Genomic DNA, 26736 nt, shown 5'->3' with positions numbered 1-26736 from the left:
ATCACTAGATTTTGAATGTTTGATGATGAAATCAAATATCGAGTAGTCGCAATAGACAAAATCTTTAAAAATTTCTTGTTCCAAACTCTTCACTATGGATAATAACAACCTTTGAAGAAAACGAAGGGATATTATAGCAACTAACAAGAAGACAATGATTTTGGCTTTGCTTGAAAAAGTTTAGGTGGTTAAATCTAAATTTAAGTGTTTCTAAAACTAAACTTACCATAAAACTAATAATGCAACTTAGACTTTACGAGACAACATATAACGCATTAAGCTCAAGAACTAGCAGAGAGTGATCCGAGTTTTACTGAGAAATTCGAAATCTCCCACATGCAAAAAGATTCTAGACAAAAAGAGAGAGAGAGAGAGAAGTAAACATATAAGAAAATTATCTGTTACGTAGCATTTTCAACGTACATCATTCATTATCAGTATCACATCAGGTAATTTCAACTTCCAGCTTCTTCTCTTATCCAAAACATATCCACAAATACAAAAGGTTTTATTGAAGAAAAGACTCGGCCTCAATCCTGCTTAATACCACCCGTCTCCTCTACAACGCCAGGTTTAGCTATTGTTTCTGTACCTTCAGTTCCAGTTTCCGCACCCACCTAAAACAGACAAAGTGTTACACATAAGGCTCAAAAGACAAAAACTCAGAAATCAGATAAACAGTGAATGTCAGTTCTCGGAAGCTACTGGGATCATGGCATATTGTTGAATTGAAGTATAAACATATAACACCAATTGGAGGATAGAATCTATGTTTCCATCAACTAAACTGCTTCAACTAAGAAACGACTCAACCAAGAATAAAAAATGAGTAAAGTCCTTTCACTTACTTTGGTGGCGTTGTCGTTTTTAGCAACTGGCTTGAAAGGACAAGCTGGAGGAACTCTCGCTGGCTTCCTGTACTCCCATCCGAGCCACGCGTACAATTTAGCCTAGTTTATTTTTTAGCATGAACAGACAGTACTTGAGTTAACAAATGTTCACAAGTAAATACTACCTGCAAGATTCACTAAAGCACTGTTTTTTTTTTCACTTAAAAAAGATACAGTCTAAAGAAATCGATATGAAACACCAACAGAACTAAGATCTAAACATTGCTAACATGTTCAACTTTCCAAGAGCCAACCTCAAGCAAATAACAAAAGCTATATAGCTCTTCGTTTTTCACTTTTACAAGCAAAGATTATGATCATGTGCTCTCTCGCTTATCCTGATTATCATCTTCACTATCTTCTTCCCTTTCTAATCTCTAATTTTGTTATTTCTTTCAAATAAAGATATCTCCTTTGAGACTAAACGAATTCCACACTCTTTAGAACCCTAAAATTCGAAATTTGGATCCTGACATTTAATTTCCCATGAAATCTGATCATTCTTCCCATCAAAATTCCAAGGAAAAATCAAAACTTCAAGGAATATTAAGAAAGCACGAGTCAATTACCATGAAATAATCGATGATTCGAGGCATTAAATTGATGAGCGGGACGAGGAACAGAGGCACCAAACACATAACGCAAACCTACAAAATTCAGGAATTTCTTCAAACAATCTGAAATGGAAGCCGCAAGATAGACAAACGGAAGCTAGATCCATAAAAAAAAAAACAAGCGATATCGAACAAATCTTACCATGTTGAAATTAGGGTTCTTGACTCAGGGAATTGGGAATTTCGACCAAAAGATGAAAATTGGAGAGAGATCACAAATTATGATTGTAGTTCTCTGAAGTCGTCGTTGCTTTTGCTTTATGACTTTAAAAATCTACAAAAGAAAGCAAACACTCTGTATCAGCGAGAGAGTTTTGACGGCGTTAATAAAGTAACGTGCCTCTTCCAGAGAAGATACCGAAAAATCCATTATTATTTTGACGGCGTTAAGATATCAACGTGGCTTTGACGCTCCACAAACGTGCAATACCATAAAAGCCCTTTTAGTATTGTTGTTGCAAGTTTGGTGTTTGTGCTCCATGTAAACCAAACATACTGATAAGAGATTATTTATGATAATCTTCATTCAACTTTAGTACATGACAATGTGGAACATCAATTAGGTCCCAATATGGTTTAGTAGGGTTTAGGCGCAATCGCCCTTGCAAGGAACCTCTGCACAGCGGCAGACCGGTTTTCCAGAAGCTTCCCAACCGTTAAAGCCGCGTTCCAAGATCATGATGTTTTTGATTCCAGTATCTTCTTTCTTCTCATCAAGATAATTCACGAGCCTTCTCGCACAAGTAGGGCCACGAACCTGCAGGAAGAATTGGTTTCAAGGCTTTAGCAATCACTTCATGTTGAGTGCAACGAAGTACTGATTTATGTTAGGAACAAAGAAATGAGAACTGCCTCAAATCAAAGGTTGCTAAAAGACTGAGCTTGATGATTTGGGGAGCTAAGCTAATCGTTGTTCTTTGTTCTTTCTTTTAAGAATATAAAATAAGTTCCTACTCCATGACATACATAAGAATATATGGACTAGTAGGCAAACTTATCGGAAAACACTTGGATTTTGCGACCTCGAATCCACTTTTTGACACATGAAGGACCTATTGTAGACCATAAGAGATATAAATCTTCTAAGAAAACCCAATTGATGCCACTTATCTAACCTATGAAACATGAATCAACTATGTATAACATAGAGATGTACATCTCCTTCTACGAATAGCCAATTGATGCCGCTTATCTAACCTATGTGTTGTTTCTCAAAAAAGAGGAAAAGAAGATCTTATGGGGAAGTGAAAAGAGTGTAAAACACACACCTGGCTCAAGGCACAATGGAAGACAAGTGTGTCTTTGTCCTTGACATTTTGAACAAGATGTGAGATCTTGTCATCAAACGAGCCACTCGCATAGTGTAGCGATCCAGCTATATGCCCGTCATAATTCCTCTCTTCATCCCTTAAAAACATACAATTCCTCCAATGTGAGCTATACAATAGGTTCATAAAAAGTCTAAATTTGTTTAAGCCATAACTATGTATCAGAAGAACCTATATAAGTATTACAAAAAGTCTGTTTCTTTCTCAGCCCATCTAACCACAAAACCTTTGTTCCAAGCTCATGAGGTCCCTAATAGTTGTTTTTCGACAGAGATTCTACAAAATATCCAGTTTTAGAAAACATGTTCATAATTAATTGATCCCCAGAGTTCAAAAGTAAAGTAATCTCTTAAAACGCATATCAGTATTACATAGTAGAGCAAAATCAAACCTAAGAACAATAATCGGGATTGATTCGAACTAAAATTTGGTAAAGGATCAGATTAGTGACTAAAATCGACGGAAATAAATCGATTATGTTATACCTGACATCGATGATGGCGATGTTGGGACGACGATGAAGAGGGAGAAGCTGAGTAGAGGTGATGTAAGAGATGCTTCTCGCCATCGCCATTTTTTTCTTCTTAGTGAAAAAGGAAAATATGCTTCTCCCCATATCTCTCCAAACACCTTTTCTTCCCTAAAAGTCACGAACATTTCATTGAAGACTGCGACCAATTTGACGTGACGCTTACGTTTAGAGATTATTAAAGTTTAAATATTAAATGATAACAACAAGCGGGGATAGCTCAGTTGGGAGAGCGTCAGACTGAAGATCTGAAGGTCGCGTGTTCGATCCACGCTCACCGCATTGTTATAATATTTTATCTTTTAACTATTTTTTTTTACTTTTAAATATTATTTTTATTAATTCCGGGAGTCTCTCTTATTCGATACCTCTGCGACTCTGCCGAGACGTTTTGGCCTTCTTCTCTTCCGAAATCTGATACAGTAACAGAAACGAACCTAATGCCGCCTCGCCGGAGTTACCCCTTCAGTGGTCACGGAGGTACAATTGCACGATTCATTGAATTTGGGGAAGCATTTGGACACTATGGAGAAGAAGAAGACGAAGAAGAGGAAGACGAAGAGGAAGCATATGTCGACTATGGTGAAGTACAAGAGGAAGACGAGGAGGAAGAGGAGGAAGAAGATTCCGAACGCCAAACCAGGGAATACATCGATGTCCTAGACTCACCTGTTAGGGTTTCACAGAACGAGAGTGAAGGGATAGAGAATCAGAATAGGTCACAAGGTGTTTGTTCATCGTCTTCCGGATCGCAGGAGGATGTCGAATGGAAACAAGGTGACACTGAGGGATTGTCTTGTTCTATCTGTATGGAAGTTTGGACCAGCGGTGGCCAACACCAAGTCTGGTATTCTCGATTCCAGTAATTTAGCTTTGGAATTCGTTGGCTCTTTAGAGGCTATAGTGTATAGATTATGTTTTGTTTTAGCAATTTGATAATCTCATGATCTAGGTCTATCAATTTTGATGAATTATGACAGTAATTTGCTACTGGCAATTATATAGTTCTTAGTTGATTAGGTTTTTGTCATACAAAACTTTCGAACTGGATTGTGATTAGTATCTCTTTTAACTATTTGATTACTCTGGTCACGTCTAATATTTTGAGTGCAACTAATGTTCTCTTTTCTTTTTTAATCTGGTGTGATGGTACAAGTTGTCTTCCCTGTGGACACTTGTATGGATATTCCTGCATCAACAAGTGGTTTCAGCAGCGACGAAGTGGAGGGAAGGTTTGTGGTTGTTATGAAGTTGTTCAAATCCCTTTGCTGTTAGTGGATATAGTTATCTTGCTCATCGAATCACATTGGCTTCTTTTGTAGTGTCCCCTGTGCAACAAAATATGTAGCTTGAGAGATGTCCGGAAAATCTATGCATCACGGGTTGCTGCAGTAGATGATGAAGCACACAAGGTCTTACAATGAGTGTTGTTTTTCCGAAATACATTCGTAAAAGCAAATCATAGTATCAAAATCTGATATTCTTTTGTTGATATTTGCAGAGAATCTTATTTCTGGAGGCCAAGTTAAGGTCAATTGAACAGAAGGTAGGATAAATTTACTGCTCAGATAGTTCATGATATTGCTAGTATTAGTCCGCATTATTTTGGGCTTCGTTATTTGAAATGCTTTCAAATCATTCGCAATAAGATTTTCCTCAGTACTAAAACCTCTTTATGTGTTCATTATATAAGTCGTCTATGTAGGTTATGTCTGTGTTAGATGACAGGAACATATGTGTGTAGCCCGTCGTACTAGTATTGTAGCTTTTAATATGTTCTTATTTGTCATGCAGACTGCGAGTTGGAGTAACAAAGAAGTTCAATGGAAAATAACTGAAGCTGAGCTACGATTAGAAGTTACTAAGCTGAAGAAGGTACACTCTAAGAGTTTGTTGTAACGTGGTCACTCTTGTCACTTTGTTTTGTGCTTGGACAGATTAAGATTACTAGTAACTAGTCGAGTCTGGAATATTAAGTTGGTTCGTTACTCTTAAAAGGGAGCTCAGTTTGACTAAGAGTTCCCATTATAATTTCCCTCCCAACCTAAGATTATATTTATTTTTGTTTTTTTTTCTCATAAAATTGTCGCACATGTTTCTCTAGTTAGCGTCATGGCTAGAATTTTTGTTTTTGCAGAAAATAGCTAATATGGAAAGTACGACTAAGGGTTCGCAAAGCCAGTCTAATGTGGCTTCTCAGGAGAAATATATACCTGGTAATCACACAATAACATGCCCCTTTTTTTTGTTTTCTTCCTCTTGAAATTCTCTGCGTCTAAATAGTTGTAAGTGCACGCCTGCAGCTCATAATATCTACCAAGAGCATCATGGACAGTCACCTTCTTGCAGCTTCAGACATCAGGTGTGGCTTAGTGCTCCTTCAGACACATTGTTTTGGTTTAGTTGAAGTATTGTTTGTTTTGCAATTGTGTTGATGTGTATTATGCAAATTATAAAGTTCGTTACCATCCATTTTTCGTAGGGAGATCTGCTAATAAACGGTGGCCGTATATTTGACATAGATGGTGGTAGACAAATATTATTATATGCCCGTAGGCTCTCAGGCGTTGGTGGAACGTTTGTGCTTACGCAAGTAAGCTTTTTTGTTTTGCCTCTCATTTTTCTTTTTTATCTTATACCAGTAAAATGATGCACTATACGACCTTTTTTTTTAATATATTGCAGATGAGCCTACATTCGCCTTGTGAGATTGATGATATTTTGTTGCCTCGTACCACTAGAGCAATTAAAGATCTTCACCTTTCCCCTCACAATAATGGGCTTGCAGTATTTGGGTCTCTAGGAAAAAAATTATCTGTTATAAGCTTGGAGAGCCACAATACTGTCTTATCTTATGATCTACCGGCTGCACCTTGGTCTTGCTCGTGGGATCTCAAAAGCTCTCACCATATTTATGCTGGACTACAAAATGGAATGGTTTTGATATTTGACATGCGTCAAACCACGGGACCTTTCGCATCGATGACAGGCTTAACAACCAATCCAGTTCATACTGTCCATCATCTCTCTGGCAATTCCACTCCAACTTCTGATGTCCGTACCCTCTTATCTGCTTCTTCCATCGGGCTGTGTCAGTGGAACATTAGTGGTAGCGAGGGAAGGTAGAGGTCACACATCACAGAAGTTGAAGAATTTTATCATTGCATTTTTGAGGCTCTAACATGTTATAATTTCGGTTTTTTTTTCCTTTGTCTAGCCCATCATTAGTTTCGGAAACGGGAAACCCAGGTGTATGCATATCCTCCTCGTACTGTCCCCGCAGCAATCATATAGTAGCTTCTTATAGACCAAGAGTTGGATCATCTGATGATACAGTCCCGACTCAGCCCTCATTGACTCAAACAGGAGTCAGTAATAGTAATAGTAATGGTGTAGATGGATTTCATGTTTGTCACAAGAGAAGAGGTGTTGATTCGTATTACCAGAAACTATCCTCCACACAAGCTATTGTAGATCCCATCCGTTTGCCAAGAACAGCGATTATAGACTTTGGTGGGGAAAGGAAACAACTTTTTGCATCTTGTGACGAGTCCACTCGGGAGCTCATCTTGCAAGATCCTTCGACTTTTACTATTTCTCAACGGTTGCCATTGTCAAGTCATCTTCCGCTTCAAGATGTGAAATACTGTCACGTCAATGGTTCGGATCTGCTCGGTCTCTTAACGGATGATAGATTGCAGATTCTTAGGAACGAATCTCCATGAAGATTAAAAAAGATTGATAGTCTTGCAAGGATGGTGTTTGTTGAAGAGAAAACATGTATGTAAAGCGGCTAACTAGTCTATCTATCTTTTGTAATCTGGAGATGCTATAGAGTAGCGAGCCATTACTTAAATATTATTATCTTAGTTATGAACCTATTGCTGCAATGCAGCCTGCTCCTTTTTTGTATATACGTATTACTTAAATCAGTTTTTTTTTCTTTATCACTGGTGGATTAAGTAAATCTGTAAATGAGAATGAAAAAGCATGGAAAAAGAGACGTATTTATATGACGCACAAAAAAATTGACAGAATTTTCCAAATAGATGAAAAAAATCCGACCTGCCGGAATCGAACCAGCGACCTAAAGATTACAGCTACTACTACAGTCTTCCGCTCTACCAACTGAGCTAAGGTCGGTTTTGTTAAGCTACTGATAATAGTTTATTATATACGTTAATAACTTGTTGGAGAATCTAATCAAGTCCTGATTATAAGAAGGATAAAGAAAAGGGAATTAGAAAAGAAGACATTGATTCCGATTGGATTCTGCTTTTTTCTTTTCACGTTTCCGATTGTTTCTGGAACTTTTTGTGAGCCTAAGGTTTATCTCTCTCTTCTAGTCGTCGATTCTGGTCATCGAAGATTCCAATCAGCTAAGGTTACATTCATCTCTCTCTCTCTCTCGTTGTCTTGGTTTTGATTTTGGCAGATTGTGCTTGGAATCAACAGTTTCGGTTATTCGATATATGAGTACTGTTAATTCTAGGGTTCTATCACTTTCCTCTTCGGATCTTTTGCCTATGGGTTCCAGAATAAAAGTTTTAGGGTTCTTCTTCCCTTTATTGCGAATTAAGTCATATGCATTGCCTCTGATTGTGCGAATCATGTTGTAGTTCCAATCTTTCTCTTAATACGATGAGAATAATTGTAGTTAGTTGCTAATGAACCTTGGTTTAACAATCTGTAGGTAAAGTGCTATATCTCGTTTCCCCTGTCTCGGTTCAAGCTTTCAAGAGAATTGTGATTGATTCTATAAGGGCTCTTTGTCAGTACAATGGAAGCTAATAAGGAGCCTGGTAATGTGTCAAGTAATTCGAGCAATGATAAAGAGAAGTCGTCTGAGGAGATCTTTGTCAACCATGGTAAGCTTTAACACTCTTCACAATTGTTAAGGAAAAGGGACTGTCTCATCAGGTTAATTCGTGTCAAGATTAATGCTTTGTTCTTCTGGTCAGCACCAATATTGACTCAGTTTCTTTGAAAGAATGTGAAATATAAACACATGATCTTAAATTTTGATTACCCTTTATTGATTGTGCAGCCGAGATTGCGTGGCAAGAGATGAGAAAGAAGTGGGTTGGTGATCCGTCTAATAGGACTTCAGAGATGCCTGATGAACCTGTAATTGGGTACTTTATTTATTGCTCAGCGCTTTGAGATCTTTAAGCTTCATGGCTTACATATATTAAACTTCTTTTCCAAATCAAAATCTTTTGTAGTTTCAACGCTACCTATGAAGACTTGCTCACATCCAACACTCCTTTCAACAAGCCGATCCCTCTAGCTGTGAGTTCCTACACTTCTCCAAAAACATTTACTCTCTGCTTAAGTTGGTTTTTGTCGTCTGTTTCCTTTGAGAATAATCTCTTGTCATAGCTATCAAACATCTCTTTCAACCCTCACTGGTGTGGTGTTAACTTTGTTGCAATCTTCTTTGTAGGAAATGGTGGATTTTCTGTTCGATATCTGGCACGGGGATGGTCTTTTCGAGTAGGTAACAGAGAGGGGATTCTCAGTATTCTTGGTACAGAAATTTAGTTGCAGGATGGCTCTAATCCATTTAGGTTTAAAGGATCAAAGTCCTTTATCTTTAGAAGAAACTCTTGTTTTTTCCATTGACTTACCATGAAGATATATAACTAAATTAGGTTCTTTTGAGATTCTCTTCCATGATAAATTCACCAAACCTGTATCATGCTTCTGATGCCATTTGGTTCTTTTCTTTAAGATTGACACTTTAGTAGTGGAATTTAAAAGAAACGGTAGAGACGAACTTTGGGATTGGGTTAAGAAAAACGTGTATGATCTTGATAAGTGCGACTGCGTTTGGTGATTGCTTGCGATTGTGTATTTAGGAGGTGTCGAAACTCGAAACGCACTCACTCAAAAATTTCCCATTGAAAAGTCAAAAAGAAATTCGTTGACCGTGACTCGTGAAAATAAAGCGTCTTAACTCTTAATAATTCAATAATTGTTCTATAACAAGAAAAGTCTTAACCAACAAAATTACAAGGATTAGTTGGCCAATGATGGTCCTAGATTTTGAATCATTTTTTTGTATAAACATACGGTAGTTCAAAAACCTGCAAGTTTAAGGAGCTGCAATGCCACTATTGTAGTATTTGATCTGAGTTAATTATAAAATAAGCATTGGTTTTGAGGTTCAATGTATATGAAAGAATTTGCAGACGAGCAAAATACATAAAATTTGCTTTCCGTAAAAAAAATGCAAAAATTTACAGAGTTACTGTTAGACCACCATTATTGGTGGTATTTTAGCCAAATCTTAAGATAAGATTTGTAAAGAAAAAACTTAAATATAAGTGTAAAAACTCTTTTATAAGAGCTATTTCTTCACAAATCTTAGCTTAAGATTTGGCTTTAGATACCACCAATAATGATTACCAATAATGATGCTCTTAAGTCTCTACTCTCTCAGAAGTAGATAAATCGAGAAAAAAGATGGAGATGGAGAAAAAGAGACGGTGAATGAGATTTAGATTAGTAACAAGCATCATCATCATCACACAGAGATTGATAAGTGTAGATAAATTCAAACCTTAGATCCTGGTACTATTAACAATCTTCGACTTGGGAGACTCCCTGCCATTAAAGGTAAGTTTAGCAGATTATTCCATTTCTCTAAATCCTGTTTCTCTATTCAACTCTTTGTGTATATTCTATATGAATGTATGTATTATATATATACTGTAACACATATTGGATTCTGCTTTTTCCTTTTCACGTTTCCGATTTCTTCTGGAACTTTTGAGAGCCAACGTTTATATCTCTTCTAGTCCTCATCGAAGATTCCAATCAGCTAAGGTTACTTCTCTCTCGTTGTCTAGGTTTCGATTTTTCCAGATTGTGCTTGTAGTGAATCATCTCTGTATCCTGCTCCTTTGACGGAACTCTTGAAAACCCATGAACAATTTCATTTTCTTATTCATCTCTCTCTTTCTTTCTTTTTGTTTCAGAGATGGCTGCCAATAAAGATGAATTCTCCGTCAAGCAAATCTCTCCAAAGCTGGGAGGAGAAAGAGGAGCTCGAAACCCTTACGGCCCAACTTCTTTACACGACCTCGTCGAACAGATGGAGTTTCTTTACGTAGATGTAATCCGAGCCATCAAGAACTCTGATGTAGACCCTGGACCATGTGACCCCGTCGTCGAAATCACTCTCGGAAACTACAAATCCTCTACCAAAGATCTGCCAGTTGGACCAAATATGGATTGGAACCAAGTCTTTGCTTTCGACAAAACCAAAGGTGATGTCTTGTCGGTTACTCTTAAAGACCGTCTGACCAATACCGTAATAAACAAGTCCAACTTCAAGCTGGCCTCGGAAATTCCGACTAGGGCTCCTCCCGATGCAAGAATCGCGCCTCAACGGTACCCTTTGCGTAATACCAAAACCGGTTTTTACTTGATGATGTCAGTTTGGTTCGGTACACAAGTTGATGAGGTTTATCCAGTGGCTTGGTTCTCAGACGCTTCTGAAGTGAGCACTTGCGTGATCAACACGCGACCTAAGGTCTACCTAGCTCCAAGGCTCTGTTATGTTAGGGTTACCATTGTTTCTGGTCACGATTTGATTTCCACGGATAGAAACCGGACTCCTTCGGTTTATGTGACAGCTACTCTAGGTCAAGTCACTCTAAAAACGGAAGTTTCTTCCGGGACGAACCCGTCATGGAACAAGGATCTAATCTTTGTTGCATCAGAGCCGTTAGAAGGAACTGTCTACATTAGGTTAATAGACAGAGTCGACGATCAACACGAAGAACGCATAATAGGGAAGTTAGAGAAGAAGCTCTCAGAGATGACTCCGCTCAAAGTTCCAAGTTCCGCACCGGCTTTGTTCTACGACATTGAGGTCGAACCAGCAGGTGATTCTAGGAGGTTCGCCAGCAGACTCAAGATGAAACTAGCCACTGATCAAGCTTATCACGTCGCTGAGGAAAGCATTCAATACTCGAGCGACTATAGACCTTTTGTTAAAGGGTTGTGGCCATGTCTGCTCGGGAAATTAGAAATTGGGATTTTGGGTGCGACGGGTTTAAAGGGAAGCGACGAGAGAAAACAGGGCATTGACAGTTATGTAGTGGCTAAATACGGGAATAAATGGGCCAGGACTCGAACCGTGGTTAATAGTGTCACACCCAAGTGGAACGAGCAGTATTCGTGGGATGATTACGAGAAGTGTACGGTATTAACCCTTGGAATCTACGACAATCGACAAATCTTTAAAGAGGATCAGGCGAACGATGTTCCGATCGGGAAAGTGAGGATTTCATTGAACCGTGTAGAAAGTGACTGGATTTATGCTTGCTCGTATCCAATTCTGAAGTTGGGAAGCAGCGGACTGAAGAAAATGGGAGAGCTTCAGCTCGCGGTTCGCTTTGTTTATGTTGCGCAAGGGTATGCACGGTATTCAGCTCCTTTCCGTTGGTTGTTACCGAAAGCTCATTACAAATCTCCATTGTCGGTGTATCAGATCGAAGAGATGAGAGCAGAAGCTGTTAAGATTAACTGTGCGAATCTTGCGAGAACAGAGCCGGCGTTGAGAAACGAGGTCGTGTGGGATATGTTGAAGCCGAAGAGTAAGAGTTTCAGTCTGAGAGTAACCAAAGTTAATTGCGAGAGGTCATAGAATCTTTAGGGCACTATACGGTTGGTGTGGTTGGTTCTTAGCGAATACCAGATACTCAACATGTGATATGCGGAAAGTTGCTGCGCTTGCTTTCTTTGATCTATTTCTTTATTGGCCCTCTTTGATAGTTTGGTTGGCGATTTACTTAGTTGTTGTGCCTTGCATAGTACTTGTAGGTCTTTCGGGATTACACAAGTTCCTGACACGAAAGTTTTGGAACAAGAGAGAAAATCCTCGTTCTCCATTGATTGTCAACGACTTGAAGCTCTGGAAACTCGAATCGCCAAACCTAGATGAGTTAGAGGAAGAGTTTGACTCGTTCCCGTCGTCGGTGAGCGATGTGAACATTCTGCGGATGAGGTACGATAGAATAAGGATGGTTTGTCAGAGACCGATGATATTACTGGGCGATGCTGCGTCACAAGGTGAAAGGCTTTACGCTCTCTTAACGTTTAATGGCGATGATCAATTGGCTTCGTTTTACTGCTGGCTCATATGTGTTTTGGTCGCGCTCTGCTGGTACAATATACCGATGTGGCTTTGGTCTCTCTACCCTATCGCATATTGGCTTAATTTCACGCCCTTACGCAACGATATGCCCTGTGGAGTCAGCAACTTCTTCCGAAGATTGCCCACAAACGAAGTATTGTTCTGATGAATCTCTCTCTCTCGCCATGAGTAGTAACACGCGGATTCTTGGGCTTTTCTATTTGGACGGCTCATATTTATCTTTTGGGCCTTAGTGTTTGAAGCCCATTATTAGTGTCCGAGACAAATTATTTTTTATTTTTTTAAAAAAATCATTGAAATTTATTTATTTTGATTTCTCAGATTTTTGGTGGGTTTTAGATAAATTTGGTGTGGCAATAAAAAATTGAAACTTTGGAATAACGATAAATAAAAATAAAAAAATTCCATTTCTCGAGAAGAAGAAGAATCTGCTCTGCTCTCGTTTCTGTTTTTCGCTCTCCGGCCAATCTACTAAATAGTTCGGACGTGATTCTCGAGATAAAGGTAAGCTTTAGCTCCTAAATCTTTGGATTACTCAATCTGACTGCAGATACTCCGAAATTTGGTTTCGAATTGCAAAAGCACTTCCGTAGACTTTGACATCCTCGCATTTTGGGACCTTTTCAGGAGAGAAAGAAGAAGATGGAGATCGATAAAGCGATCGGAGAAAGTGACGATAAGAGGTTGAAGACTAAGTACAATAACGCCATCTTCGTCATTAAAAGAGCTCTTGCTCTTTACTCGTGAGCTCTCTCTCTCTCTCATTCTTCAGATTCATTTTCAAAACTTACTTGGTGTGTGGTTGTTTGATATGCTGCTCGAGATTTAAATTCTTGACCATTTGGTAGGATGCTGTTATTGGAATTTAAACGTTGATAGAGATATTTTCTGGAATTTGACAAGATCATTGATCTCAAATAAAGTTACTATTAGTAATATTATGGTACTAATGATGTTTCAATGATTGGATTTGACAAGATAGATAGATAGATAGATATAATCAGTTATAGTTGTTGTCATTCTAATCCAATAGCGACGTTTTGTATCGTGATCATTAAATGCATTTTACTCTTACTGACTTGTGCAGTATTGAAGAGGTCGCCTTTAGTTTCAATGGAGGAAAAGACTCCACTGTAAGTTACAACTCTTCCCTTCCAAAAGTCTCCTTTTTGGATGTTTTCTTTTTTTCCCCCCACTGTTTCCTAAGTAATAATAATGACTCATGATTTTAGGTACTGTTGCACCTTCTTAGAGCTGGTTATTTTTTGCATAAAAAAGAGCAGACTTGTTCTAATGGTGGTCTATCAAGTTTTCCAGTCCGGACCATTTATTTTGAGAGCCCTTCTGCCTTCACTGAAATCAATGCTTTTACATACGATGCTGCTCAAACGTAAGAATAGTTCGTTCTATTCCTCTGTGTATGATATTTTCTGCTGGTTAACTGATCATCTTATTCTATCTCGGCAGTTACAATCTGCAACTTGATATCATTCGCCAGGATTTCAAATCCGGGTTGGAGGCATTATTAAAGGCTAACCCTATCAGAGCTATTTTCCTTGGCGTCCGAATTGGTGATCCTACTGCGGTTAGCTTCACTTCAAATCTTTAATCTCAAGATCCAGATGCAAATATTTTGTGATAGTAAAATGATTGATTACTTCTTAATGCATTTTTTCAGGTTGGTCAAGAGCAATTCTCTCCTAGTTCACCTGGATGGCCTCCCTTTATGAGGGTGAATCCTATATTGGATTGGTCCTACAGGTTTCTCTTTCTCAGTAATCATATCTTCTTATTGCTTTATCTGTTAAAATCTTATTATTACTTATGTTTTGGTATGCGTGACGTGCAGAAAATTTTGAGCACAATTGTGCTGACATATATTTTGTATAATGATAAAGTCTATTAAACTATCAACTGGTGGTCACTGTAATTGGTACACCCATAATATGATAGAGCAACCCAGATAAAGTCTTTAGAAATTTAAAAACTAAAGCAAATTTTACAGTGCTGTGATCTCTTTTCCTCATTTGATCTTTATTATTCTGACTTTTTTCTTTAACTTTTCTTATGCAGAGATGTTTGGGCGTTTCTCCTAACTTGCAAGGTCAAGTATTGCAGTCTTTATGACCAGGGGTAAAAGTCCTCCTCCACTGTTTTCACTTTAACAAGTTTTTCATACTTGACCAATCCGTCTTATATTGAGTTTCTTTTCTGAATATACAGATATACATCAATTGGGAGCATTCATGATACGGTTCCCAACTCATTATTGTCTGTTAACGACACTAGTAGTAAAGAGAAATTCAAACCTGCTTATTTGCTTTCTGATGGGAGATTAGAAAGGGCAGGGAGAGTCAAGAAAATTGCTTCACTGAAAAAAGACGTAGATACCGAATCACAGAAACACGAGGTGCTTTTGGCCTCAGTAATTGCTGTCGGCGATGAGATTCTGTAAGTCATTAATTCTTACTATCAGGCTCTGTACTTGAAAGTATTTATGTTGAAAGAACATTATGGCATGCTAGATATATATCAAGCAATGACAGTAGACTTAGGCCAACCATATGTTGAAAAGGGCCCTGCTTGGTTACTTATATACTAAGTGTGATGAAGTTCTTCCGACCCATTTATCTGTTCCATAGCTCAGGTCTGGCACTGTTGAGGATCAATTAGGACTGTCTTTGTGTAAGAAGTTGACTTCTGTCGGTTGGTCGGTGCAACAAACCACTGTCCTTCGGAATGATGTGAGTGAGATTTACTCATTGTTTTTGTTGCATCAGTTTTCACTTATGGATTCATGTTAATCAGAGAATTTACATTAATCTCTATTATTGCTTCACTGTGTTTTTTTTTATTAGATAGATTCTGTATCCGAGGAAGTTGACCGCCAAAGGTCTACGAGTGATATGGTAAGTACTCTAACATATGATCATAAAATCAAAATCAAAGAGAGGTTTTGTTGTGGAAGATGTGCTTGACAGATTTCGTCTGATTGATTCTTTGGAAGGTATTCATATATGGAGGAGTTGGTCCTTTGCATTCAGATGTTACTTTGGCCGGTGTTGCTAAGGCATTTGGAGTTCGCCTGGTACGTATCTCTTTTATATTAGTGCAAACTCATGGTTAAGATATGTGCCTTAACATCTCAATGAATGTGGGTGTCAACAAGTGAAAAAGCAATCACCACTCAATTGTAATGTGAGAAGCTGATACTGCCATTTATTCAGGCACCTGATGAAGAGTTTGAGGAATACCTTAGGCATCTTATCAGCGACCAGTGCACAGGTGACAGGAATGAGGTGAGTTCGGTCTTGAGCATAATAGTTTTTATAGATCTTCAGACAAGATAAGCTAAAACTATATAATTTCTGTATATATGTGGGGCCAACTTCATGCTTATGATTTGCGTAATATCCAGAAGGTTCCTCACCAAGTTGGTTGCTTTTCTCATTTCAGATGGCTCAGTTACCGGAAGGAATTACAGAACTACTGCATCATGAAAAGCTTTCTGTGCCATTGGTATGTGCTCTCAGAACTCCATTCAAAGTAAATAACGTTTCAGCATTATTTCCATACCCATCTGATCGTTGGTCATTTGGTGTAGATTAAGTGCCGCAATGTGATTGTTCTTGCTGCTACAAACACTGAGGAGCTCGAGAAAGAGTGGGAATGTCTGACGGAACTTACTAAATTGGGTGGAGGTTCACTCATAGAATATTCGTCGAGGCGCTTGATGACATCTTTAACAGATGTATGTTTTGCTTTCCATCTCGCCTTTTCTTTCGCCATGGCTTGCTTTGAGCTGATTAAACAAACAATTTGCCAGTTTTCATGCAAACATCATTGTTTGAACCAAGAGTTGTATAATTCTTGATAGATGGGTGGCTTGCTTTGAGCTGATTAAACATTCACTATCATTATGCAGGTTGAAGTTGCAGAACCTCTGTCCAAACTAGGTCTCGAATTCCCAGACATATATCTTGGTATAAAATCTTTGACCTGTCTAATATTATTTAACTGTAAGAGCATCCAACGTATGTCTTAACCGCAATCTTCTTCTCAGGGTGTTACCGGAAATCTAGACAAGGTCCTATCATCATCTGCTTAACGGGAAAGGTACAAATATACAAGATCTGGTTTCATGTCTTTCCTCATTTTCCGAGGCTGACAAGATTTTGTTAATTTGTTTATACAGGATAATGCACGGATGGACTCAGCTGCACAGGCACTACGCAAGAAATTCAAGAAAGATGTGTTCGTAGAAATCAAGTAGACACAAGTTTAAGAACCGGTTGAGAAAGAGACACAGCTTCAATGGTCCACTTGAATGGCTTCTATGTACCGGTCACAGAACCTGAGAGGAAGTAACTGAGAGGATAGGATCAGAATCTGACACTTTTTAAGGAAACTGGAAGCAGTTATTGTGGCGTAAACATATTTATCATAACCTATAAAATTGAATGTATCACTCTTATCAGTTATCAACTCTAAATAATGAAATTTGTAGGAAAGTAACCCATAAGGGTTCTGCTTTTACACATTTTGTCTTGAACGGTTTAAGCATGATATGCTTATGTTGCATTCTAAGGGACTTGAAACCTTATAAATGTATTATTTTACCTTAAATTACAATTTTGTACAGAGTCTATCCCTAAGCTTCAAAGAATAAAAGCAAAACATCGTAGACTTAAATTGAAGAGGCTAATAAACCTTTGAAATGTTTTGCTCTGCTCTTTTCACCTGTTTAAGCCTGCACCGATCATCTGGAGTGAATTCGACTCGAAAAATCAGTAAAGGCAAGAGATCATTGGCTGTCTACTTTGAGAATGTTGTTTGAGATATGTCCTCTTGTAACCGAATCTTTTTGAGGATCCGTTATCCATTGCCCGTCCACGATGAACTTTATCTCATATGTACCGGGATATAACCACAGTAATGTCGACCAGCATTTCTGTTTCCTGCCAAAAAATTCAGCAGAAATGCATACTTATGTAAGCAACATTACCCAAATGTTAAAAGAGTCCTTCACATGTTCATCATCAGAAGACAAATATTCGACGGAAGTAGAAAGAGTCGGGACCAATACTAACCCTATTGACTTGGATGCTTGTAGTTCCATTCCCACTCGGTGTTGCCACCCATTGAAACTGCCAGTCACTTCCACAGCGTTACCATCTCCGCAATATTCAATCACAACCTGAAGAAAAAATCACTTTAATAGTCTTGGCTTTCAGTGGTAAGAGTGCAATTATGGCTCTGGCTCTGGAATTGTATTAATACTTGATAGTATAAACTGTAACCAAGACAAAACAGTAATTACGAAGCAGTATTAAGCTACCTCTTGCAATCCTGAAAGACTTTCCTCAGCTTCTTGCAATTCAACTTCCTTCTCTGAGATAAGCATTTGGGCCTTTTGGATCTCTGTTTCAGCCTGTCTTTGGAGAACTGAAAGAGACAGCTGAACCCAGGAAATTGGAGATTAGGACACAAACAAGTATCAGCCTTTGCAAGAATATGTGAGAGTAGTATCTTACCTTTTCTTTTTCAATCTGCTCTTTCAGCCTTGACAACTCCAGCTCTTTTTGATCCTAACCATGCAATCAATTATCAACAAATTTAGTTAGCAAATTTTAATTTATCGGGTCCACATATTGAGAGAAAGCAATCAATGTACCAGCATGAACCTCAGCCGATCAATTTCAACCTGATTTTCCCGTTTCCTGGTCTGTATCATATCAGAACAAGGTTCTATGAGCATGGATACAAAACATAGTTAAAGTTCAATGACTTAAAGATCAATTTGCGAGAGTTCAATGAGAAGGATCTTTCAAGACCTCATGATGTGGATCCGTGTCCAAGCCAACACTCCCATCTCTCTGATCACTATTCCTGTGAAAGAAAATTTAGAAAGTCAGAGATGTTGAAGTGAACCACGAGAAATTCATATCGACTCAAACTCCTAGGATACCTACTCCAGGCTTTCAGTCAAGAATGGTTTATGCATTGCTCAAATTCTAATGATATAAGTACTTAACATAAGGAAATATGAACAATACAACGAATGTTTTAAGCTAGGATGTAATGTCCAGGACCACTTATAAAATGCAAATAATGATCAAGAGTAACAGACTTGACCTTCATGGTTAGACTCACCTGTCAGAGCTATTAACTTCTGTAGCATGGATTATCTCCTTCAATGCTAGGGCACTTCCATTTAGTGGTGTACTCATAATTCTCGGACCTCCAAGACTGTCTCCTATGTACTCACCACCTTTGGTTGTTTCTGAACTTTCTTCAGGACAGCTTTCATTGGGTATGTCATTTTCATCAGCTGACACAAATTCCAACTATCAATTATCTATTTCACCATAGGGGTAAAGTTTTACTACAGAAACATGCATGAATAATGAAGATATAGAAACGGCATGTCATCACATATACACATATACATAGATGCAATCAAAGCAAGAAGAATTAAAGTAGGCTTCAGGAGATCGAACATACCACCAACTGTATCCAAGTATCCATTCTGAATAAATCTGGTTGTTTTTTCTTCTATGCTTGAAGTGCAAGAAGAAAGCCCTGACATCCAATCATTATCCTCAGACTCAACTAAACTATCATCAGCACTACCAGAACGATTTGCAGCAATATCATCAATCTGCTGATTCTGAAAATTCTCTACATTTGTCATGGTATTCTCTGAGGTCAGATCATACGAGGATCCAGTAGCAATGTCAACATGTTTGATGGAATTGAGATCTGGACTAGTGTAATGATTAGAGGTAGGACTGGTGTAATGATCAAACGTAAGAGAGAAATCTTTGTCCACATCGTTGACCTCCTCATCCTCTGTCATCGAAACATTGCCTGCTTCTATGTCAGGACAGCTTGAAGTATCATATAAATCTTGAGAATGGTTTGCAAATACTGAAGCTTCAGACGATGAGTTTTCAATGTCAGCTATCTCATTGAGCTCCACACTCTCAATCTTGAAAATTTTTTCTGTGATTTCTCCTGAATGATTACTGTCACCCAAGTTAGAAAAAGAGTTTTCCAAGCTCAAAACTCCAGCCAGTGACGATTCATCTTTACTCAAACTTCCTTGTTTTTCAGCCTCCTTACTTAAATCTGTTGACGAATCTTCCAAACAAGCTCGGCTTCCTCCTGTTTCAATGTTGGTATTATTATCCTCAGAGTCAGCGACTAGCTCGTTACAGTCTTCCTCCATACCAGAGTTTGCAACAAGTTCCTTGATGAATTTATAGCCTCTTCGTCTTACAATGTTAGCAAGATCAACTCTACAAAAATGTTCCCACAAACCAAAACTAAAATTAAAAATCAAGAGTTTCAGAAGCAATCCCTAGAAATCAAAAGAGTGTTTAACTAGTGAACGTCATTAAACAGTTTACTAGACTGCTAGAAATTTAACAAAATCTGCAATTTTGGAATTTGGAAATCGGAACCTTCCATGTGCGGAGAGTTCCTTCATGGACGGCACGTGACCTTCAGGAAGCCCAGCCAAAGCAACGAACTGCATAATCTCACTCCGAAGCTCCTCATTGCTCTTCACTCTCTTACGAACTCTGTTCAAATTCAATTCAAGCAGACCAATTAACCAAAACAATAATTGAAGTACGTCTGCTGTCTCCAATTTTCCACAGATCGAAGCAAAAACCAAAAAAAAAAACGACGAGAAATTTCGAACCTGGTTTGTTTGGTGGAACATGCGAAACAGATAAAACTATGCTTCTTCGTGGAATTCAAGTACGAAACAAAAAGTTGAGGCTGATGATAGTAGAACGATGGTTTCCGAAATTCGAAACAAGGGAAGGAGATAGAGAAAGGTATCTGAGAAATCGTCGCCATGGCCGGACTTTCTCAAGCTCCGATGTTCCCAGCATTTATTAACATTCAGACCGAATTACATGAAACAGAACTACATTTCTAATGATATGATTGATATGGTAATATTTTAACCGGATTTCGGTTCAACAAAACCGGAAATCGATTAGTTCAGTTTCGTAATTTCCAAAATTGAAGTCCATAACCGGGTTTCCGAATAACAGAACCGAACATGGACTAATCCAAATGGTTAATAAAATTCATTTCTACACCACAGAGCAAAGTGTTTTTTTTTTCCTATGGCAAAGATTCTTAAAATCGCTAAACCCGACAAGGATCCTAGATTCGATAAACCACCGGTACATTTACCGCTAAACAGACTATTCGTCAAAAAACCAGGTAAAGTTTTTCAAGAGCTACTTTACAGTTTTACAGAAATTGTACAAGGGGCCTTCATACGTGTTTCAATTCTCCGGCTTCATGCTGGAGTTCATTATCCCTGGAAGAGACGGGGATTTCACTGGAGCAGTATCAGCGCTGGAAGTAACGTTGTTAGTCTCAGGCATAGGAATGATTTGTAGCTGAGAATGCTGCTGATGTTGTTGCGATTGAAGATGAGTCTCGTACATATCCAGCTGCGGTGTTGGACCTGTGCTGGGGCCTTTGTTAGGGTTTTCTGGCGTGAAATTGTGACAAACCAGCTGGCTGTTGTTCCGACCGTTTGGTTGTTGCGGCGGTTGATCACAAAACTTCATAGTCTTGAGGACAAAATTGTCGTCGTGGAGCTCAAATGGAGTGCTGCAAATAGTGAAAACAGTTGTCACAGTGTCAGTAATCGGTTCCATAGATATATTAGCTGAAAAGAGATCAAATCTGGTGTTTGGATTTTACCTGTTGAAATCAAAATGCACGAGCTGCATATCTTCTGATATCTCCACTTCTACTGTTGCGTGAGGACGAGTCTGGTGCAGAGAAACAACAACAATCAGGTGATTTTTTCATTTTTCTGAGGTTTCCTTGTGGATCAATCTAAGATCATACGAAGCTGTTGGTGAAGTTTACCTGGACAAGGATAAAAGGAAGAGCAACACCGCCACTGGGAGCATTTCCTGAGCTATATAAGTGCTCATTTCTCTGTATCAGATTCTGAAGGCCTACATACTTTCAGACATACACAGAGATGATAGAAGGACCATGTAAGAATCTATGATAAAAGTAACAGGAAGCAGATAAGCCGAGAGTATCGATGATGTTCATTACTTGTTCTTCCAGTTCTTGGGAATATGCAGTTTTCTTCTCAATTCTGTTCCTAAGTGAGAGTCGTTCGTTCTGCAAAACAAAATAATTCAAATTCAGGAAAATTCTCTAAACAAGCTATGGAACATCTGCACATAGAATATGTGGTTGAAACCTTTAATTCTTCAATGTCGCTTAAGCTTGTCCGAGGAAGACCTCTCCATTGAATTTCTTTTTTATCCTTGGATATTATATCCATAGCCATGAGGACGTTTAAAGCATCATATACTCTTCGTCTTATGTTTTTCTCATCATACTGTTGCTGGTAAAACGTTTTCACATGATATAATTTCATCAGAGTTCACAACGAGTATTGCACACGTTCCAGGGTAGAAACTATCGAAGAAACGCATACCTGATCAGGGGATGTTCCATCGTTATTTGGAAGTGCAAATTCAGCAACAAGCTCGTCTGCAACCTGAAAGTACTATCACCTGTTAGATACCGTATTACAGAGCTACACGTTTGCAGTACTAATCATGAGACAAATTGATATTCCCATATGTGATCTTGACAAGTGTTTAATCACACTGGTAAGCACAATAAATCAGTATCATCATATAACATAAACAGAAGTGAATGGATCTTGCAAAGCATAAATACTGTGAAGCTTTTTGTTTAAAAAGGAAACTACCGTACCTCATTGTAAGTTGTCCTTCCTTTGCTTTCCACCTTTTCACAAACTGAAAGGAAGGCCAGACGAACATAATATCAGTTAAATGTATAACCAATCTTAAGAGGCATTATCCACACAATTCATAGCTAGAAACTTGAAAGGCATTTAGATGAAAGCATAATAGGGGCAGAGAAAGAGATAAGACCTTTCATACTAAATTGACGTAGTCCTCTTCCAGTCTTATCTGGACCAGCCGCACGCTGTCCCCTCTTCTTCTTCTTAACACTGTAAATAGATTATATGATCAACTAAACTACACAGAACACATGTAACAACTTCCACACAAAAATTAACGCACAAAGACAATGGCCTAAACAGTATCTTTTGTCCCAATAAGGATAGGAAAGATGAGTATTCAAATATGCAGATTATTAGTAGATTTTAGACTAATACATATCAGGAGAGCCAAATTCAAGCTTGTAAAAGTATGATCCACACATCATACTTACATCTACTGGTTCAGTTTCATATATTCATTAAGCTCATAAAAGCAGCCATTGCAATAGAATGAAAACCCTAAAAATCGCTAAACCAAACATCACAATAAACACATCAAAGCCTTTTAATATAAAAATCACAGAATTGAGGTGGTTTACATACCCAGAAGCTCCTTGAGAACCAGCATCATCACCTTGAATGTCCAAATTATTCAGGCGTTGAAAAGTAGTGTCGCTAGTAGATGTAACAACGGTGATGGTTTGCTCACTCCGGCTCGACGGAGAGCCCATACTGCCGCTAGTAGACACAGATTGACCTGAAACCGCCGTGCCCCAAGACCTAGTACTAGGGTTATTGTTGTTATTATTGCTTTCATGGTGGTTGTGATTAGAATTAGACCCAGTAGTTGTCATTCTTCTTCCACCTAAAACTAACTACCGCGCTACTGGAGAATTCAATAGAAAACGAGAAAGAGATTTGTTAAAATTTGTCAAGGAAAGTTTCTGATTTTGACGAAAACCCAGATTTTGAGTACTGACCTTGAAAATCGACTTGGGTTTTTGGTTATTAACGAGAATTAGAAGCTTCAATAATGGCGGATCAACATTAGAATTCTTAGTGTGATACTACTCTGGAAAGGTGGTTTTCGCGGCGGAGAGTTAATGGATTTCGCCGGAGAAGGAGGAGGATAAGTCGATCGGGGTTGGGAGGCTTGTTATTTGTGCGATGGTGAAAAGATGTCCACAATGAGAGAGAGAGAGAGGGACCAAACTGACTCATAGGTGAAAAAAAAACAAAAAGTTAAAGAAGATAATTTTCTTTACTTTTTTTTTATTTTACCAAAAGATTAATTCTCTTTAGTGAAATTTAGGTCTTTTGTTAATCAGAATATAATACTGGAATTATCTTTTTATTTTTATTTTGGCTAAACACTAAAATTATCTTCGTCTTCTTCTTTTGTTGGCTAAATACTGGAATTATCTACCAAAATATGTTTATATGGCTTTAATAAGCATGAAAACAAATATAAAAAACATACATTGATACATCATAATGTAGATGGATGATCAAGTCAAAAAGTTAAAAACATGTGTGGTTGATACCACTAGTCAATCACATTCGATATGAATTTTCATTATATGAAATTTACTCATTCTAGTGTTGATAAGATTTGAGCTTTTAGGAAATATAAACATATCATGTTCATCCTCTTTCATTACTAAAACTGGAGCAAAAGAGTTTTTCTAGTTCCGAAGATTATGTGATAATGTAGCTTAAGGTTCACGAAAGGCACATTTTCTTTTCTTTTTAGCATTTCTCGGTTTGAAATAAAAATCACATGCCACATGTGGCTGATTCGAAGTCAAAAAGTATATTTTGTAAATCACTATTAGACGAATAAACGAGTATTGAAGATCCATCAATAAAATTCTTAATGAAACCTTTGAGGACAAAATAAAAATCCAATCTCAACTCAATTGCTTTTGAAAAAAAGGACAATTGAACAATTTGTTCAAGCCTTAGATACTACTACTCCAAGTCATCAAGTTTGACTTGAAATTGCTCACCTGAAGACAAAACCTTGACACTGACCGAACCAACTTCCCAACCAGAACCGGCCTTCTTGCGTTTACCCGAGCCGCTCTCTTGAACACCCATTTCAGCGGTTTACTCTCCAATACTAAATCAACGGTTTGCCCTTTGTCTTTAAGAGCGGTTGCAATGGTGGTTGCAGCTCCTTGGAGATCTTTGTCCAAAGCACACACGATGTTCTCTACTTCTTGTCCCAATTCTGGCAACAAAGCAGCTGTTAATTGATGTTTAGATTGCTAACCTTGTCTATAATGAAGCAAACTCTTCCAAACAGGTCTTCGGGTACACCATACTTTTTTAAAAATTCTTGTAAAACCTGTACAAGGAAGAAGTTATGGGAGATGTTAGCTACAGTGGATATTCAGATGCTGCAGATCGTGCAAAATAATCTCAACTCATGTTTAGCATTGCAAGTGAGTTACTTGGTTCTGTATCTAGAGTGTAAACCAAGAAACAAAATGATCATATCACATCAAAAGAGAACGTAAGCAAAAATACCTTGCGGCTTGAAACCTTAAAACCCACATCTGATGCAGTGATTCCAATTCGCTTGAAGAATGTCATTATAGATGAAATTAGTTCTGCTTCAGCCTAAAAGAAAAGGTTTGTGAACCAAATTAGCCGGCTTATAGAGACTTTAAACACAGATCAGGTTCATATAACAAAAAACTAGAAGGCCTAAAGTGATTAAAGGTATGAGAGATACATACTGTAACTTCAGGCACACCAATAATATCCATATTCCACTGGTAATGCTCACGTCGCCTTCCTCGTGTCATTCTCTCATATCTCCAACACTGCCCAACAGCAAACCACTTCAATGGAAGGGAAACAGATTTTCTGGACCAAAAAGAATATGGGAATCAACATTCTCACATCCTTACCTGATACAGAATTTTTACAAACAAAAATAAATAAACCGCTCATTGAAGAATAAGGACAATTCTCAAGGCTTGAGAGAAAATTCTGCATTAGTTACCCTTTCTGTATGACAAGCCTCGCTAAAGAAGGTGTAAGCTCAGGCCTCAATGCTACACGGCGATTACCCCTATCTTCAAAGCAGTAAAGCTACACAACAAGGTTGCAAGAGTTTAAGCTAAGGAACTAAATTCTTCCCCAAATTCTACCTAAACTGCAAGTAAAGATCCTAAGAATGAAGCTAAGTAAAACGAATGAAATCGAAACGTAGAAAGACAAACTTGGTCTCTAATCTCCTCCCCAGCTTTTCTGATGAACAATGCCTCCGTCTCCAGTACTGGAAAATCCACTTCCTCATACCCAAATAACCGTGAGACCTTCAAAGCAAAATAAACAGATAAAAGTGTCAAACTTTACGGACAGTATTCAAAATTTCATCGAACCAAAAGAAGAATTGCAGAAACAAAACATAGAGTTCATGTAATTCTCTGACCTCTTTGAAGTGGTTGAAGAGCCAGTTGCGGAGTCGCATATCCTCAGGAGGGAAATCACGAGTTCCTTTAGGAGGATTGACATCGATGTTCTGAAATTCTTCATTCACTACCAATGGAGCAACAATCGAACCTGACCTGCCTCCTCCATTGACCTTGCTCGCGGCACAGATAAAGCGCCTAGGGGTAGAGAACTGGCGTAGAGGCGAACAAGAAACGAAGTCAAGAAGAACAGGCCTAATAAAGCTGGAGCTCAATCGCGTCGTCACGATGTGAATTGCTCGCATCTCTTTTCTATTGTTGTTTGCTTCTTCAGCTTAGTGAGATACAATCAGCAAAACAAAGAGAAAAACAAGAGGAAAGACTCTATTTTTATCTCAAGTTTTGCAGTGTTGAAGAAGAATAGAATAGAGATTGTTTTGGTGAAAAACGAAACCCTCTAGATTCATCTGAGGGTTTTGATTTTTTCTCTTAGTCGTGGTTTGGGCGTCAATTTCAGTTACTTTGGGATATTAATGGTTTCTTTGACTTAGATAGACTTTGTTATAGACATGACATCTAGTTTTAATTAAGTCTAATATTATTTAACTCATGTAAATTATGTATGTGTTCACCTTTTTCTTCTAAACCTAATTTTTGCCGTTTATTCTAAACTTTTTTCTTAAAAATTATATTTCTACAATTTTTTTACTCTAAAATTTAAGAAAAAATTGTTGGACCTTGTACTTTTGCACCTCCAGCACTCCTTTAGAACGGCCCTAATTATAACACCCAAGTTACATAATTTAAAAGCCACTAATTAAGCTTCATCACTGGAGAGTTGCAAAACAGAGGTAAGAAGCAAAGAAAGGGGGCGGATTGATGACGTCATTAAGAGTGTTGGAGGAGAGTTCGTAGCAACTTGACGGAGATTCTGCCATCATCATCACCGTCGAAACTTATGTCTCCA

The 26736-nt window shown here is 38.1% G+C and overlaps 9 protein-coding genes, 1 long non-coding RNA gene and 3 other non-coding genes across 18 annotated transcripts; 6 read left to right on the top strand and 7 right to left on the bottom strand.

Annotated features, from left to right (window-relative positions):
• Nucleotides 1-245: 245 nt before the first annotated feature.
• AT5G03460 (uncharacterized protein) lies at nt 246-1779 on the bottom strand. The gene is made up of 4 exons (NM_120426.4): nt 1647-1779; nt 1460-1537; nt 849-950; nt 246-617 (listed from the first exon to the last, which is right to left on the bottom strand). The coding sequence occupies exons 1-4, from the start codon at nt 1647-1649 to the stop codon at nt 531-533; spliced, it is 270 nt and encodes an 89-aa protein (NP_568120.1). The 5' UTR covers nt 1650-1779; the 3' UTR covers nt 246-530.
• Nucleotides 1780-1863: 84 nt separating this feature from the next.
• On the bottom strand, nt 1864-3484 carry CDC25 (Rhodanese/Cell cycle control phosphatase superfamily protein). 2 transcript variants are annotated; one of them, NM_001342706.1, is made up of 3 exons: nt 3318-3484; nt 2471-2911; nt 1864-2261 (listed from the first exon to the last, which is right to left on the bottom strand). In NM_001342706.1, exons 1-2 carry the CDS (start codon nt 3446-3448, stop codon nt 2716-2718), a joined length of 327 nt encoding a protein of 108 aa, NP_001331919.1. In that variant the 5' UTR covers nt 3449-3484; the 3' UTR covers nt 1864-2261; nt 2471-2715. The 2 variants fall into 2 exon arrangements, with proteins under 2 accessions (NP_001331919.1, NP_568119.1); NM_120425.3 differs by having other exon boundaries at nt 2773-2911.
• Nucleotides 3485-3570: 86 nt separating this feature from the next.
• AT5G03452 lies at nt 3571-3643 on the top strand. Its single transcript has one exon. It is a non-coding gene; the product is annotated as a tRNA-Phe (tRNA).
• Nucleotides 3644-3694: 51 nt separating this feature from the next.
• On the top strand, nt 3695-7305 carry AT5G03450 (Transducin/WD40 repeat-like superfamily protein). Its single transcript, NM_120424.4, has 10 exons — nt 3695-4208; nt 4518-4593; nt 4684-4773; nt 4863-4907; nt 5156-5236; nt 5499-5577; nt 5665-5723; nt 5844-5954; nt 6047-6483; nt 6579-7305. The coding sequence occupies exons 1-10, from the start codon at nt 3802-3804 to the stop codon at nt 7084-7086; spliced, it is 1893 nt and encodes a 630-aa protein (NP_195965.2). The 5' UTR covers nt 3695-3801; the 3' UTR covers nt 7087-7305.
• Nucleotides 7306-7420: 115 nt separating this feature from the next.
• Nucleotides 7421-7504, bottom strand: AT5G03445. Its single transcript is given in 2 exon segments — nt 7421-7456; nt 7467-7504. It is a non-coding gene; the product is annotated as a tRNA-Tyr (tRNA).
• A 91-nt stretch (nt 7505-7595) lies between these two features.
• On the top strand, nt 7596-9225 carry AT5G03440 (zinc finger protein). Of its 3 annotated transcripts, none has more exons than NM_120423.2 (5): nt 7596-7745; nt 8138-8229; nt 8409-8496; nt 8587-8653; nt 8808-9225. In NM_120423.2, exons 2-5 carry the CDS (start codon nt 8142-8144, stop codon nt 8859-8861), a joined length of 297 nt encoding a protein of 98 aa, NP_568118.1. In that variant the 5' UTR covers nt 7596-7745; nt 8138-8141; the 3' UTR covers nt 8862-9225. The 3 variants fall into 3 exon arrangements, with proteins under 3 accessions (NP_568118.1, NP_974726.1, NP_001330449.1); NM_202997.2 differs by having other exon boundaries at nt 8055-8229; NM_001342705.1 differs by lacking the exon at nt 7596-7745 and having other exon boundaries at nt 7767-8229; nt 8808-9192.
• Nucleotides 9226-10084: 859 nt separating this feature from the next.
• On the top strand, nt 10085-12747 carry AT5G03435 (Ca2+dependent plant phosphoribosyltransferase family protein). 2 transcript variants are annotated; one of them, NM_001342703.1, is made up of 3 exons: nt 10136-10192; nt 10345-11970; nt 12062-12747. In NM_001342703.1, the coding sequence occupies exons 2-3, from the start codon at nt 10347-10349 to the stop codon at nt 12673-12675; spliced, it is 2238 nt and encodes a 745-aa protein (NP_001318468.1). In that variant the 5' UTR covers nt 10136-10192; nt 10345-10346; the 3' UTR covers nt 12676-12747. The 2 variants fall into 2 exon arrangements, with proteins under 2 accessions (NP_001331813.1, NP_001318468.1); NM_001342704.1 differs by having other exon boundaries at nt 10085-10192; nt 10345-12732.
• Nucleotides 12748-12893: 146 nt separating this feature from the next.
• AT5G03430 (phosphoadenosine phosphosulfate (PAPS) reductase family protein) lies at nt 12894-17176 on the top strand. The gene is made up of 17 exons (NM_120422.4): nt 12894-13034; nt 13158-13273; nt 13618-13663; nt 13763-13920; nt 13998-14115; nt 14209-14291; nt 14604-14663; nt 14754-14981; nt 15178-15274; nt 15389-15439; nt 15538-15618; nt 15758-15829; nt 15987-16049; nt 16135-16281; nt 16456-16513; nt 16594-16646; nt 16726-17176. Exons 2-17 carry the CDS (start codon nt 13173-13175, stop codon nt 16801-16803), a joined length of 1494 nt encoding a protein of 497 aa, NP_568117.1. The 5' UTR covers nt 12894-13034; nt 13158-13172; the 3' UTR covers nt 16804-17176.
• AT5G00925 lies at nt 15596-15780 on the bottom strand. The gene has a single exon (NR_142458.1).
• AT5G03420 (5'-AMP-activated protein kinase-like protein) lies at nt 17126-20439 on the bottom strand. The gene is made up of 10 exons (NM_120421.3): nt 20239-20439; nt 19997-20116; nt 19035-19831; nt 18684-18861; nt 18365-18419; nt 18205-18255; nt 18065-18118; nt 17869-17988; nt 17621-17727; nt 17126-17488 (listed from the first exon to the last, which is right to left on the bottom strand). The coding sequence occupies exons 1-10, from the start codon at nt 20397-20399 to the stop codon at nt 17335-17337; spliced, it is 1797 nt and encodes a 598-aa protein (NP_195962.2). The 5' UTR covers nt 20400-20439; the 3' UTR covers nt 17126-17334.
• AT5G00920 lies at nt 19280-19511 on the top strand. The gene has a single exon (NR_142457.1). It is a non-coding gene; the product is annotated as an other RNA (long non-coding RNA).
• Nucleotides 20440-20585: 146 nt separating the features above from the next.
• On the bottom strand, nt 20586-23751 carry DPB (Transcription factor DP). Of its 2 annotated transcripts, none has more exons than NM_180426.3 (10): nt 23325-23552; nt 22948-23230; nt 22493-22572; nt 22311-22354; nt 22027-22089; nt 21787-21933; nt 21636-21704; nt 21438-21536; nt 21267-21337; nt 20586-21173 (listed from the first exon to the last, which is right to left on the bottom strand). In NM_180426.3, exons 2-10 carry the CDS (start codon nt 23196-23198, stop codon nt 20840-20842), a joined length of 1158 nt encoding a protein of 385 aa, NP_850757.1. In that variant the 5' UTR covers nt 23199-23230; nt 23325-23552; the 3' UTR covers nt 20586-20839. The 2 variants fall into 2 exon arrangements, with proteins under 2 accessions (NP_850757.1, NP_001190214.1); NM_001203285.1 differs by having other exon boundaries at nt 20621-21173; nt 22511-22572; nt 23325-23751.
• Nucleotides 23752-24139: 388 nt separating this feature from the next.
• AT5G03406 (Class II aaRS and biotin synthetases superfamily protein) lies at nt 24140-26286 on the bottom strand. Its single transcript, NM_001036749.4, has 6 exons — nt 25790-26286; nt 25578-25673; nt 25358-25446; nt 25089-25218; nt 24877-24969; nt 24140-24694 (listed from the first exon to the last, which is right to left on the bottom strand). Exons 1-6 carry the CDS (start codon nt 26072-26074, stop codon nt 24596-24598), a joined length of 792 nt encoding a protein of 263 aa, NP_001031826.1. The 5' UTR covers nt 26075-26286; the 3' UTR covers nt 24140-24595.
• Nucleotides 26287-26736: the final 450 nt, after the last annotated feature.

This window comes from Arabidopsis thaliana, chromosome 5 (genome assembly GCF_000001735.4).
Source record: "Arabidopsis thaliana chromosome 5, partial sequence".
In the NCBI taxonomy this organism is placed as follows: Eukaryota; Viridiplantae; Streptophyta; class Magnoliopsida; order Brassicales; family Brassicaceae; genus Arabidopsis; species Arabidopsis thaliana.
The sequence above is the reverse complement of the archived record's forward strand: the minus strand, read 5'-3'. Positions and strand labels throughout refer to the sequence as shown.

What these genes read in the sequence shown, in the direction of transcription:
- AT5G03435 (NM_001342703.1), top strand. Translation starts at nt 10,347, where the DNA reads ATGGCTGCCAATAAAGATGAATTCTCCGTCAAGCAAATCTCTCCAAAG. An exon ending in GGATATGTTGAAGCCGAAGA is followed by an intron (nt 11,971 to 12,061) that starts GTAAGAGTTTCA and finishes GTTGGTTCTTAG; the next exon opens with CGAATACCAGATACTCAACA.
- AT5G03406 (NM_001036749.4), bottom strand. Translation starts at nt 26,074, where the DNA reads ATGCGAGCAATTCACATCGTGACGACGCGATTGAGCTCCAGCTTTATT. An exon ending in AGGCTTGTCATACAGAAAGG is followed by an intron (nt 25,219 to 25,357) that starts GTAACTAATGCA and finishes TTTTTGGTCCAG; the next exon opens with AAAATCTGTTTCCCTTCCAT. An exon ending in TTAAGGTTTCAAGCCGCAAG is followed by an intron (nt 24,695 to 24,876) that starts GTATTTTTGCTT and finishes TTCCTTGTACAG; the next exon opens with GTTTTACAAGAATTTTTAAA.
- DPB (NM_180426.3), bottom strand. Translation starts at nt 23,198, where the DNA reads ATGACAACTACTGGGTCTAATTCTAATCACAACCACCATGAAAGCAAT. An exon ending in GGTTCTCAAGGAGCTTCTGG is followed by an intron (nt 22,573 to 22,947) that starts GTATGTAAACCA and finishes ATCTATTTACAG; the next exon opens with TGTTAAGAAGAAGAAGAGGG. An exon ending in GAAGGACAACTTACAATGAG is followed by an intron (nt 22,090 to 22,310) that starts GTACGGTAGTTT and finishes TAGTACTTTCAG; the next exon opens with GTTGCAGACGAGCTTGTTGC.
- AT5G03460 (NM_120426.4), bottom strand. An exon ending in GAATCATCGATTATTTCATG is followed by an intron (nt 951 to 1,459) that starts GTAATTGACTCG and finishes AAAATAAACTAG; the next exon opens with GCTAAATTGTACGCGTGGCT. An exon ending in AAAACGACAACGCCACCAAA is followed by an intron (nt 618 to 848) that starts GTAAGTGAAAGG and finishes TGTCTGTTTTAG; the next exon opens with GTGGGTGCGGAAACTGGAAC.
- AT5G03440 (NM_120423.2), top strand. Translation starts at nt 8,142, where the DNA reads ATGGAAGCTAATAAGGAGCCTGGTAATGTGTCAAGTAATTCGAGCAAT. An exon ending in CCTGATGAACCTGTAATTGG is followed by an intron (nt 8,497 to 8,586) that starts GTACTTTATTTA and finishes AATCTTTTGTAG; the next exon opens with TTTCAACGCTACCTATGAAG. An exon ending in ACAAGCCGATCCCTCTAGCT is followed by an intron (nt 8,654 to 8,807) that starts GTGAGTTCCTAC and finishes TCTTCTTTGTAG; the next exon opens with GAAATGGTGGATTTTCTGTT.
- CDC25 (NM_120425.3), bottom strand. Translation starts at nt 3,448, where the DNA reads ATGGGGAGAAGCATATTTTCCTTTTTCACTAAGAAGAAAAAAATGGCG. An exon ending in ATCGCCATCATCGATGTCAG is followed by an intron (nt 2,912 to 3,317) that starts GTATAACATAAT and finishes TATGTTTTTAAG; the next exon opens with GGATGAAGAGAGGAATTATG. An exon ending in TCCATTGTGCCTTGAGCCAG is followed by an intron (nt 2,262 to 2,772) that starts GTGTGTGTTTTA and finishes TTCTTCCTGCAG; the next exon opens with GTTCGTGGCCCTACTTGTGC.
- AT5G03430 (NM_120422.4), top strand. Translation starts at nt 13,173, where the DNA reads ATGGAGATCGATAAAGCGATCGGAGAAAGTGACGATAAGAGGTTGAAG. An exon ending in GCTGTCGGCGATGAGATTCT is followed by an intron (nt 14,982 to 15,177) that starts GTAAGTCATTAA and finishes TCCATAGCTCAG; the next exon opens with GTCTGGCACTGTTGAGGATC. An exon ending in AAAGGTCTACGAGTGATATG is followed by an intron (nt 15,440 to 15,537) that starts GTAAGTACTCTA and finishes ATTCTTTGGAAG; the next exon opens with GTATTCATATATGGAGGAGT.
- AT5G03450 (NM_120424.4), top strand. Translation starts at nt 3,802, where the DNA reads ATGCCGCCTCGCCGGAGTTACCCCTTCAGTGGTCACGGAGGTACAATT. An exon ending in TAAGGTCAATTGAACAGAAG is followed by an intron (nt 4,908 to 5,155) that starts GTAGGATAAATT and finishes TTTGTCATGCAG; the next exon opens with ACTGCGAGTTGGAGTAACAA. An exon ending in GAACGTTTGTGCTTACGCAA is followed by an intron (nt 5,955 to 6,046) that starts GTAAGCTTTTTT and finishes AATATATTGCAG; the next exon opens with ATGAGCCTACATTCGCCTTG.
- AT5G03420 (NM_120421.3), bottom strand. Translation starts at nt 20,399, where the DNA reads ATGGCGACGATTTCTCAGATACCTTTCTCTATCTCCTTCCCTTGTTTC. An exon ending in GAACTCTCCGCACATGGAAG is followed by an intron (nt 19,832 to 19,996) that starts GTTCCGATTTCC and finishes ACATTTTTGTAG; the next exon opens with AGTTGATCTTGCTAACATTG. An exon ending in CAAGCATCCAAGTCAATAGG is followed by an intron (nt 17,489 to 17,620) that starts GTTAGTATTGGT and finishes ATTTTTTGGCAG; the next exon opens with GAAACAGAAATGCTGGTCGA.